This window comes from Piliocolobus tephrosceles, chromosome X (genome assembly GCF_002776525.5).
Source record: "Piliocolobus tephrosceles isolate RC106 chromosome X, ASM277652v3, whole genome shotgun sequence".
Classification (NCBI taxonomy): Eukaryota; Metazoa; Chordata; class Mammalia; order Primates; family Cercopithecidae; genus Piliocolobus; species Piliocolobus tephrosceles.
Window position 1 is genome coordinate 3508099 of NC_045455.1, and position 12157 is coordinate 3520255.

Genomic DNA, 12157 nt, shown 5'->3' on the forward strand with positions numbered 1-12157 from the left:
CTTCCTTTTTCGGTGCAGTCAGCCCTGACGTGGCCTCAGAATGAACTCCCTCAGCTGACAGTCACGCTGCGCTCAGAAGGAAAGGCTTCTGAGGTCACCACCACCCCCTCTGTGCATGCAGGAGAGAAGCCTGCAACGATGAGACTGGCAGGTGATTCCTTGGGACAGGATCAAGCACACGACAGGCTCGGCACTCCTATGTATGGATGTGGAAAAGGGAACGTTCTCTGTGTTCTGCGGGGTGTATCCCACCAAAAGGATCTAATAAGCAGGGCCTTGGGCCCTCGTGGGCCTGTACAGCCATCCCTGCCTGTGAGCTGGGAGTGACTGGAACACAGAATAAAGGATCTGGATTAACCTGACGTTAATCAGCTAGACCGTACTTAGGGTTTCAACGGTGTGATTTACTCACAACGAACAGACATGACTTTCCCTGGCCATGTGACAAGCTGTGCCCGGGGAGCCGTGTGCATGGGTGTGCCCGTGTGGGTCTCAGATCTGGAATAGACTCTCTCTGATTTTTGCAATCCTTGAATTGGGTGTTTTATCCTCTTCTGCATGTGGCGACAGAAGTGCAGTATATTTCAGCACCACAAAAAGTGACGTGCGTTTCAGAAACTGGTCAGTTCCTCAATCGCCACCCACCCCCGGCCTGCCCCAGCCTCCGTTCATGACGTAAGGGCTCACATTTGATGGTGGAACAGGCTCCCAAGTCACGTGCGCAACTGTCCGAATCGCCTGACAATGGGCACATCCCATCCATTCCCCGCTACAGGGGAGCCCCGTATGGCGTTCACGCAGACATGGCTGTGCACTCCAATCATAATTACCAGAGAACTTTCATACTCACAGCAGCAAAATGTTCAAGAATTATCATCCTCCTCTCAAAATCATGAATGCTTAAACTTAGTATATATGAAATCATGAGAGTGGCAATGCTGCACTTCCAAATACTTCGACTCTTCCAGCAGGGCAACACCACCACAGAGACCCATCCCCGGGGCAGACGCAGGGCAACACCACCACAGAGACCCATCCCCAGGGCAGACGCATGGAGACTTCCTTTGCTTCACTCGAATGCAGAGCTGTTTTGACCAGGGTCTTGATACGGACACAGAAAGTCTGCTTCCCAATTTTGAAAAACATGGAGAAACCATCATATGAAAGAAAACAGGGTCGGGGTTTGGAACAATCCCTGTGGGCTGCAACATGAAATTCAGAAAGATACCATCAGGGACCGACAGACACTTCTGCCTTGAGGCTTAAACCAGCTATCTGAGTGGAGATCAGAGGAGGGGCAGGGTTCAGTCAGTCTTCACTGGGAACATCTGCAGGATGCTCAACCTAAGGGTGCAACAGTCCCGACGTTCTGTGTGATATTCCAGACATGGGGAGCGCTTTATTCAGTTTCTAGAGCCCAGCTGGAAAGGAATCCTGATAAGTGGGGGGGTCCTAGAAGGTTGCTCAGAATTCCAACAGCAGGGAAAGATGTCATTAAAAGAAAGTGCGTGTTCCCGGCGTCAGTTCTGCCTGTTCATGAGACGTCTGTGGGAGATGTGGCCCCTCTCAGAGTGTGTGGTTATGAGGAAGTCAACTGTGTGGCTCAGGAACAGCTCAGTGAGAACTCCCTGGAAGGCAGGCTGTGTTCCAGGGAGGAACTTTCTAGCAACAAGAGGGTTCCAATATGCCACAGGTTCTAGGTGACAAGCGGGATTCCAGCAGAGGTTGGAAGAACCTGCCCAGGACCCTGTGGATGGATGTTTCATCTTGGGTGGAAAGTTGTCCATAACGGCTTCCATGGTTTCATTAGACACACACTATTGAAGATGTGTGTGGCCGGGTGCAGTGGATCACGCCTGTCATCCCAGCACTTTGGCAAGCCGAGGCGGGCAGATCACCTAATGCCAGGAGTTCGAGACCAGCCTGGCCAATATGGTGAAACCCCTGTCTCTACTGAAAATACAAAAACCAGCCAGGTGTGGTGGCATATGCCTGTAATCCCAGCTACTTGGGAGGCTGAGGCAGGACAGTCACTTGACTCCTGGAGGTGCAGGTTGCAGTGAGCTGAGATTGTGCCATTGCACTCCAGCCTTGATGACAGAGTGAGACTCCATTTCATCAAAAAAAAAAAAAAAAAGACGTGCATGCCCCTGCAATCAAGCAGTGCCACCACACTCATGCACATCGCCTGTGGCAACTGCAGGACACCTACGTCTGTGGACGCCAGGGTGCATTCCAGAGCACACTGACATGCAAGTGGGTACTCCTCACCAGAGCTGGTTAAGGGAAACCTCGTTTTCCTCCACATACAGATTAACGCCTTAAGCTCTTGCAGCCACATCGTGAGAGGGCTACTTATGCCTTTAAGGGTTCTCTCAGGAAAGGATAACTTTGTGTTGCCTTTAGAATGTTTAATATTAATCATTATTAACACCGAGGACATACCTGGGAGATAGGTGTTGCAGAGGACAGCCATTCCGCAACACCTGTCTCCTTTTTCCTGCAAGATTTGTAGGTAGCTTCTGCAAAAACCCAGTACAATATCAGTGACGAAAAATCAAGAATTTCTAATCTCCCAAGGACAAATGCGAAAATTGTCAAGTATTTGTCAAAACAGTTTCTACAAATCGGAAGATAATAGAGCTGGATGCTGACGAACCACACACAGGTCCCCGCCCTGGAACCCAGGGGCTGAATGGGGGTCTGATCTCAACTCACCTGGGGGTCCTGGGAACCCTTCACGACCTGGATCTCCTGGCAAACCCTTGGGCCCTGGTCCTCCATCAGCTCCTGAGAAGCCTGGGATTCCTCGGAGGCCTTTGGCACCTAAACACCCAAATAAACCACAGACCACATCAGGTCCCACGAGGATAAATGGGTGTGGTCATGCTTGGCATCCGACTTAATGTGGATCTCATGAAACCGGGAAATAACGGGGCTGGGGGAAATGTCAGCCTGAGATAGCATCTCCAGACTTACAGAATGATTTTCAGTGTTTAAAATCCTGTTTACGGACTGGAACCATAATAATAATAATATCCAATATTTAGATTCTACAGTGCTCTAAATGAGGGCTTTGGCGGTGGGGTCAGAATGCCTGGCTGTAAATTTTGGCCCTACCTATTCTATCCATGCGACCACTGACAACTTCCTGTGCCTCAGTCTCCTCATCTGTAAAGTGGGGAGAATGACTGCCTGCTTCACGGGGACCCCATGAGGACTATGAGTTGACTCTTCTCAAACACTTGAACCCTGCTTGGCCCAGTGTGTGGGCTCCAGAAGTGTTTTCTGATAACTGAAGGGCTGAGGTTCCTCACCAATGTCACAAAACCCAACTGCCACGCTTCTTCATCCCCGTTCCTGGCGTCTGGGGAAGGGGATGTGATGCAAACCCACCCTCCACTCTTGGAAACTGGTGTGCAGACAGCGGGAGTGAGAGGGAGAAGTAGTGGACGGGAGGCCAGCAAGGGGCTCCCAGCAATGGGGGCCTGGGCGTGAAATGGAAATAACTGGGCATGGCTGGGGGAGCCCCGAAGCCACAGAAACCCACACTCGGACCGCTGAGGCTTTCCCGGTGACCGGCCGTGGCACATGGCTGTGGTCTGGGTGTGTGCTGAGCATGCTGGCCTCTAGTTCTCCCTGACCATCTGAGACATGCGGAGTTGTCACCATTTTGGGGGTTGCTGTATGAGTGTGGGTGTTGAAATCCATGGATGGAATTAGACTGGGGGCAGGTCTAATGGAATGCGGAAGATACAAGCCCAGTTCTCAGAAGACAACACAAGGAGCCTTTACCTCCGCTCATGGTGCAAATGATACCTCTGCATTTGTCCTGTGGTTCCCAGACCCTGTGATCATGGGGCACTCCGAAGACACCCTTAGGCGCAGGGCACACACGACGTGTCTGCCCACTTTCCTAACTCTCAGTGCTGGTCGTACTACACTGGTGTCACTCTTTACAGTTTATCATGGGAAGTGGTGAGGGCATGATTTGTGCAGCAGGAAGCATCTAGAACGCCTGTCTGCACTATTCTTCTTGCACAGGTGGGGACTCAGTTCCAGAAGGAACAAGTGAGAACAGCTCTGGCTGTGTCTCATGCTTGCAACACTGTTATCCACGTGACGTGCTTCCCTGGCCCCATCACAGGCCGAGTGGAAGAGACATCCAAAGGGGAATTCCTACCGCTCAGAGAACTCGCTTTCCTCAGGCTGATGGACACAGGCACAGGGCCACCTCTCGGGCTCCAGCCCTCCTCTCCCGGCTCTGTGTTCCCCGATGCTCACAGGCCCACGGAGACCCTGGAGCGCAGGGCAGCAGAGTCTGGGCGCAGGCAGGGGATCCCCAAAGCAGTGGTGACTGGCCAGGGCCCCAGCGCCAACACTGGACACGCCATCCCCGAGAAAGCACGGGTGGCCCTAGGCACGGGCTCTGTGAAGAGCGTCCAGACTCTTTCTCACACGGGCTGGGAGACGGCCTGGGCCAGCAGACAGAAGCCCAGGTCCTCCCACATGCTAGAGACACACACTCTAGCCTTGTTTACTCCCGTTTCCTGTCAGTCAAAACCCAAAAGAAAGAATCCTCTCCTGTAAGTTCTTTCCCTAGATCCTGGAATGGAAAGGCATACAATGAAAATACACAGAGGTACAACCCCTTTCCAGTCCTAAACACGAGGCTTCCATCTCTGCCCCTGGGGGCGGTCCCCTGCCACCATGGCTGAATTTTCTCTTGTAGCCTGGCCCCAACTCAGTGTCAGCTACCAGACTCCTTTTTCTATAGTGGCAAACGACAGTGGGCTCCCCATAGGTGCAAGACCAGTTTGTGCTGAGATGCTGGACACGACCATGTCTGGGACGGGGGATACAGGATCAGAGGAGAGATGCGCGAGGGAGACACAGAAGCGTGAAGATGTGGGAGGAAGGCTGGGTGCACTCTGGGTTCCCTCTGTGCATTACCTGAGGGTCCTGGGGGTCCTGGCAGGCCTGGTAATCCCTTGGGCCCTCCTACGCAACCTGGGGACAGAAAGGAGAAAAGATGAGCCCAAGCAATCCTAAACGCTGAGTCCCACGACCTTGGGGATCCCCAAGGTCAAAAGCATGAGCCGTGCAAACTGGCTACCATTCTGGGATCAGAGTAACTGAATGATTTAATTCATCTTGGTTCTGATGTAATTATAAGTTTAATTTCATTGTGTAATGAAATCAAAATATTCGTATAAAATGCAAACTAAGCCAGTCTAGTCAAATAAAAACTGACACTGCGCTGGCAAACAACTGAGTCCCTCCTGCAGGGCAGTAGCCTGGGTGCAAACCGAGTTAATCCGGCTGCTACCCTGCAAGTCAGTGTGGATGCTTTTCTTTTGTCTGGAAGCGTCTATCAGCGATGGAAATAGCCTGCGATTTCAAAATGAATTATTTGACTTCTCCTTTGGGACTTTGTCTACTTTCAGAGTGAACCACAGCAATTAGACACCTTGCAAAATTAAATCAAGGCTGCAGGCACTTCTGGTTGGTGTGGCCGGGAGCAGGGACACTCCAGCTGGGGTACTGTGCTGTCTGCCCTTTGTCTAAGAGGCTCTCTTGCAAGAACAGTTACTCTTGGAGCTTTATTTTGTCTGTGAGCCTGGGAATCTGGACCAGGCTCCCATCTTGGCCTGACATCCTGGCCACCGTCTGTGTTCTGGGCTGGGCTCAGCCTCTTCTGCCTGGACCCTCCTGGCAGCACACGTGCCTGTGGAGCTGACTTGGAATGCACTGGCACTTTCCAGTGAACAAGGATTTCTGATGAGAGGGGACTGGTCAAACGTCTCTCCGTCTCTACCAGGTTGTTATTCATGCAATGCATAGTGTTCACCAGGCCACTCTGCTAGTGCCGTGGAAATCAAACGTGGCTTGCACATATTATTAATATTTCTTATCCCATGCACACTGCAAGAGCATAACCAGCAGACCAACGGAGAGTTTTCTAGTGTCCTAAAGCCACCTGCACTTCCCAGAGTACCTGGCTGGATGGCCTCCTGTCTGTCACCTCCAATGGGCCTTTTCACATCTGTGTCACAATCTGGGGGGAAGACAAAGGACAGGGTGAGGCAATTTTGAAACAGGTAAGAGTGACTGGCTTGTGTGGGGTGTGCACACGTGTGAAGGTATGTGTGTCGCGTACGTTGCTGGAGGGGGCAGGAAGGCTGTGGTGTGGACACGGAACGGGAAAGCCATCTCTGAACTTTTGGGCAAGGCCTCTATCACTGCAGTCCTAGAGGAGAGGCTGCGTGTTCCAGCTGCTGAGGGGAGGCTGGTGGGGGCCCAGAAACCCCACAGCTGGGTCATCCCTTGTACGTGTGAGGACAGATGAGGCCAAACAGCATCCTCATCTGACTCTCCCGGGAAACGTCCACACTGACGAAGGAAAGCGTGGAATGTCTCAGGACTGTGAAAGGTAAATGGGAGGATTCCTTCATACCTGTTTGTCCTGGGGTCCCTGCGGGGCCAGGAGGGCCCGGGAAGCCTGGTGGTCCAGGTAAGCCGGCGTCTCCAGGGAAACCACGCTGGCCTTTGAAGCCGGGAAGGCCCAGTCCTGGGGGACCCACTTCTCCCGGAGTACCTTTCGTTCCAGGTATTCCTGGATAGCCCGCGTCCCCAGGAGGGCCCTTGATGCCATCGCCCTGTGTGAAAATTCAGTTTATTTCTTAAAATACCTACTAATGTTAAAGATCGCCTCGACATCCCTATTTCTTTTCCCATTTCCTGGAATCCTGAGCTATGGATCCAGAACAGAAAGACAACAGAGATGAACAGGAACCTGCTGCCACGGTCAGCCAGGTCACAGGAGCCAGCGACAGACTGTGTAGCAGTCTAAGCAATGCCACAGAAGCCGGTTCTGGAAGTCATGTGCACACGCTTGAGCATTTCTCCCTTCCCACCCGCCAGCTCCCCTGCATCAGCCTGGGCCTTCATCCCCAGAACAGTGGAGGCCTAGGCTTCTGCGTTCTACTGCGGGTGAAGGGAGAAATACATGATTTTGTTGTTATAATTTAGCATCGGTGAAATGGCTCCTATTCATAAGGGATGCTACGTTGTTAGAGGAAAGGAAGCTAATCTGGACAAGGAAAGAGCCGTGTGCCTCTCAGAAGTCAGGAGAGATTACAGGATTGGGAATGGAGAGGGGCTGCCCTGTGGAGGAAAGCACCAACTAGGGGGTGCTGGCGGGAGGTGCAGGGATGGGGTGGGGAGGCCGGCAGCAGTGATGCTGGTGTGATCTGTGCACACACCACGGCCCGGCTAGGTGCTGTCCCTACGTGCTGGTGAAACAGCTGTGCACATAAACCCCAGCCCATCTGCCGAGACATGGGACGAGGCTGGGTGTTCTTACCACAATGAGGCAGCTGCTTATAACAAATCAAACCCTGCTCTCCACCGACACCACAGCCCCTTCCTTGTCAAAGGCATGATGGAGCGGGACAGGGACACCAGTCCAGCCCTATTTATGGGACCCTGATTAAGTGGTGCACCCCTGTGTTTTAGCATTTTTTCATAGGGGAGGGGGACACAAGGCTGTTGCAGAGATCACAGGGCAGATGCCCCAAACTTAGTGGACAGCGATGGGGATAATGCCACTGGAAGGTGGCGAGGGCAGGATCATGAGTTTTCTAAAGTCAGAAGTTGACATTCTTGGCTTAGAGATGCTACCAAACAAGGAAGGAACACAAGCACTATGAAAAGCCCCTACAACCCGAGAATGGGAAGCTGAGGCTGCAGGGTTCTCCCTGACCCTAACCCTCACCCCTACCCCTACCCCTGCTCCGACCACCCGCCCCCAGCTGGGCTGAGACTGGCAGCCAGGCTTAGGAGCTGCAGGGGTGGGTGAACCCCAAGGCTGGACAGGTGCACCTCCTGATCACCAACTTCATAAGGCACCAACTCCAGGGAAGGCCACCACTACTGTAACAAATCCAGACTCAAACAGACCACACACACACACACACACACACACACACCACACACCACATACACAGTCACCACCCCCACCCCACATGACACTGAACAGGCCAAAGACTGTTCCAACCACAGGAATCATCACTCATCCTCCTCTTCTGGCTAAAGTGACCAATTATGGCTTTGCCTCTTATTTAACCCTGTTGCCTCCCAGATAAGATTTTTAAGACACCCAATCATAGAATTATCTGTGTTCTCTGGCCCCAAAAAACTGCACTTAAACTGTAAAGATGTGGACCAGGTGTGGTGGCTCATGTCTGTAAAACCAATGCTTTGGGAGGCCAAGGCGGGAGAATCACTTGAGCCCAGGAGTTTGAGACCAGCATGGGCAACATAGAGAGAGCTCATCTCTGCAAAAAATTTTTAAAATATTAGGTGGGTGTGCTGGCGTGCACCTGTGGTCCCAGGTACTCGGGAGGTTGAGGCAGGAGGATGGCTTGAGCCCAGGAGTTCAAGGCTACAGTGAGCTTTGATTGTACCACTACACTCAAGAGTGTTGCTACAGACATGACCCACATTAAAACTAGAGAAGACATGGGTTATGGAATGAGGCAAATAAGTTGCAAACAGAATTCAGGTGTGAGGCTCTGAGGGGAAGGAACAGAATTATGAGTTCAACTATCCTCCCATGATGCTGAAGTCGTTTTTTTTTTTTTTTTTTTTTTTTTGAGACGGAGTCTCGCTCTGTAGCCCTGGCTGGAGTGCAGTGGCCGGATCTCAGCTCACTGCAAGCTCTGCCTCCTGGGTTTATGCCATTCTCCTCCTGCCTCAGCCTCCGGAGTAGCTGGAACTACAGGCGCCCGCCACCTCGCCCGGCTAGTTTTTTGTTTTTTTGTTTTTTTTTTTTTTTGAGGCGGAGTCTCGCTCTGTCACCCAGGCTGGAGTGCAGTGGCCGGATCTCAGCTCACTGCAAGCTCCGCCTCCCGGGTTCACGCCATTCTCCTGCCTCAGCCTCCCCAGTAGCTGGGACTACAGGCACCCGCCAGCTCGTCCGGCTAGTTTTTTGTATTTTTTAGTAGAGACGGGGTTTCACTGTGTTAGCCAGGATGGTTTCGATCTCCTGACCTCGTGATCCGCCCATCTCGGCCTCCCAAAGTGCTGGGATTACAGGCTTGAGCCACCGCGCCTGGCCGATGCTGAAGTCTTAACCCCCAGGACCCAAACATGTGACCTTATTTGGAAATAAGGTCTTCGAGGGTGCTCAAGGACAGATGAGGTCGTTAGGATGGGCCCATTTCAATGTGACCACTATCCCTATAAAGAGAGGAAATTTGGACCCAGAGACAGACACATTGAGAGGACAGATGATGGGAAGACACATGGAGAAGACAGCCATCTATCAGCCAAGAAGGAATGCCAGAGCTCCCAGAAGCTGGGAGAGAGGCAGGGACAGATCCTCCCACACTGTCTCAGAAGGAACCAGCCCTGCAGACACCTTGATGTTGGCTTCCAGCCTCCAGAGCTGTGAGACCACACATTTCTGATGTCTAAGTCACCCAGTCTGTGGCATTTTGTGACCTCAGCCCCAGGAAACCAGTACAAAGAGCTTAAGGAGGCAAAGACTTGGTGACCAGAGGGAGGGAAATGGAATCTAGACTATAAAGACCTGAGAAATAAGGTTGCAGGGTCCTGAGAAGAGAACACTCCAGAGCTGGCAGTGGGAAAGGCGTGATGGCAGGGGAGGCTCAGAGGCCAGAGGGTGCACAGGAGGGCGTCTTGTCTCCCTCTGTGACTGCCTCCCTTGCCTCTGACCTCAGCCTCCTCCGAGGAAATGATGCTGGGGTCTCTGAAGGCTACTAGATAGCCCCTCCTTCAACACCAGTGTGTGTTTGTTGCAAAAACAAAATTGTATATTTTATGATTTACCTTGGAAAAACAGGGTTCTGTCACCCGTTTTAGAATATTCTACTTTTTTTGGGCTGGGGGGGTCTTAGTCTGTTACACCAGGACAAATATTTATTTGCTCATTGACTTTTAAATGATCACTCGGAGCTTGGCTTCCAACTTCATTCACCGTTTCCTAAAAAATCTGATTTCTGCTCATTAAAAATAGAATAAGCATAACGAGCAACCTGTCCTATGCACGGGTTGGTTTAGTGCTCGTGTCAATACTGTTTGCTTCTTGGGTTTTGGAGAACCTGAAGGATGAAGAAGAGAGGATGGAGCTGCCGCAGTTTGTGGCTACTCACGGGAGGGCCTGGGAGGCCGGGGAATCCATCGAGCCCATCGCGGCCTGGGCTGCCATCATCACCTTTCATCCCGGGCACACCTGGGACGCCGGGCTGTCCCCGCTCACCTGGAAAGGGATTTGCATGTGAAGCTGCCCAGGCAGGCGCCCACAGGAAGGCTCAATGCCCCAGGAGCCACATGGCCAGAGAGGAACTGACCTTTGGTCGTGATTGTTCTGGAATCTCCTTTTGCTCCTTTGGGCCCAGGAGCACCAACGTTGCCAGGGACTCCCTGTGGAAAACAGACAAAAAAATGTCTTCCTCCTTCGTACTATGAGGGCATCTGAGAAGATGGCTGGCAAGCTTTTTCATCCCACACAGCGGCAGGCAGTCACCCGTCCCCAAGCCGAGTGCCACCCGAGGAGCACTCTCTGTGATGCTGCACACGTCCCTATCCAGCTTCCCAGTGTGGGGCCACTGGCCGCAGTGGCTGTGGAGCACTGGAACTGTGGATGGCAGGACTGAGGAACCGGATGGTACCTTTTCTTTAATTTTAAATAATTACAATGCGCCTGGGCGCAGTGATTCACTCCTGTAATTGCAGCACTTTCGGAGGCTGAGGCGGGCGGATCACTTGAGGTCAGGAGTTCGAGTTCAGCCTGGCCAACATGGTGAAACCTCATCTCTACTAAAAATACAAAAACTTAGCTGAGTGTGGTGGTGGAATGCAGTGGCAGGCACCTGTAATCCCAGCTACTTGGGAGGCTGAGGCAGGAGAATCACTTGAACCCGGGAGGTGAAGATTGTAGTGAGCCGAGATCTTGCCACTGCATTCTAGCCTGAGTGACAAAGCGAGACTCTGTCTCCAAAAATAAATAAATAAATAAATACAATGCAGTGGAAGTAGCCACAGGTGGTTGGACAGGGAAACCCAGGTCCTAGGCCCATCTTCAGTGTCCCTGGGCTCTGCCCAACGGTGCAGATCTGTAGGCTCCAGCCCGGGGCAGTTGAATCATTGCCTTTGTGTCCACAGAGGCTCCAGGGATCCACGGGCTCAGCGCTTTTTGAGAAGCGCTGAACTAAAGGTCAAGGTGGCTTCCTCTAAACCACGGCTGTTTAGGAGCCAAGCAGGTTAATCCAGGTATGGAGGGTAAAAGTTTGTGATAACATTGAGAACAATAAATGGTATTTAATAGACAAGTGTTTCCTGCACTGAGGTTAAGGTTGGAAGAAAAAGATACTTTAGAGAGAAGCTGCCTGCAGGGATTCTCGAATCGCAGCCTGGAAAATGGCGTCTAGCTCTTTCCACGATGAGCAGGGTACCCGTCAGGGGAGTGTTTTCAAATGTGAGCTGTGCTAACTTTTGGCTTATCTTGGTTGACGCTATTTCCAAGAATATGGGAAGGTGTGGAGTTGCTTTAATTAAATGGAATGTTGCAAGTGATTGGGAGTTTCCCTTCTCCTAGAAAATTCCGCAGATTCTTGATGTATTTAGTGCTTTGCAACATTACTTTAGAATCCCGGAGAGTTCCTCACAGACAGACCAGGCCCAATCAATCAATACACGCTGGTTACACGGATGGAGGGATGGACTTATTGACCCACTCCCACACTTCAAGCACCCTGCCAGACGCTACCAGCACAAATATTAAAAACCAAAAAAAAAAAAAAAAAACCACCACCCAAAAAAAACGAACCAAAAAACTCCCAGATGGTCTCAGGTACTCCCACTGTAGTGGGGTTTCCAGACACACAATCACAACATTCAGTGCAGGACACCAGGCACAGCCAGAGGCGTCAGAACAAAAGTTCTGTGGACGTCTGTGCTCGGAAGGTTTTAGACATTTCAGGGGCACAGAATGGGATCCATTTGGCTTCTAGGAAATATTCGGTCACTTTTTAAACAACTGAGGATCCTACTAGCTTTGCCATTGGTATATCTGCAGTTCTCACCACATGCACTTTTTCTGAATACTGGAGCCACTGTGACTGTTAGACAG

At 51.6% G+C, this 12157-nt stretch overlaps 1 protein-coding gene across 1 annotated transcript in view; it reads right to left on the bottom strand.

Moving 5' to 3' along the window:
- Positions 1-12157, bottom strand: part of COL4A2 (collagen type IV alpha 2 chain) — a 199989-nt gene that overhangs the window by 32964 nt on the left and 154868 nt on the right. Inside the window, exons 23-28 of the mRNA XM_023217645.2 lie at positions 10377-10449; positions 10179-10285; positions 6458-6659; positions 5999-6058; positions 4954-5010; positions 2719-2826 (exon numbers count right to left, since the gene is read on the bottom strand). Coding sequence (XP_023073413.1) covers positions 2719-2826; positions 4954-5010; positions 5999-6058; positions 6458-6659; positions 10179-10285; positions 10377-10449 — 607 coding nt within the window. The remainder of the gene's footprint in view (positions 1-2718; positions 2827-4953; positions 5011-5998; positions 6059-6457; positions 6660-10178; positions 10286-10376; positions 10450-12157) is intronic.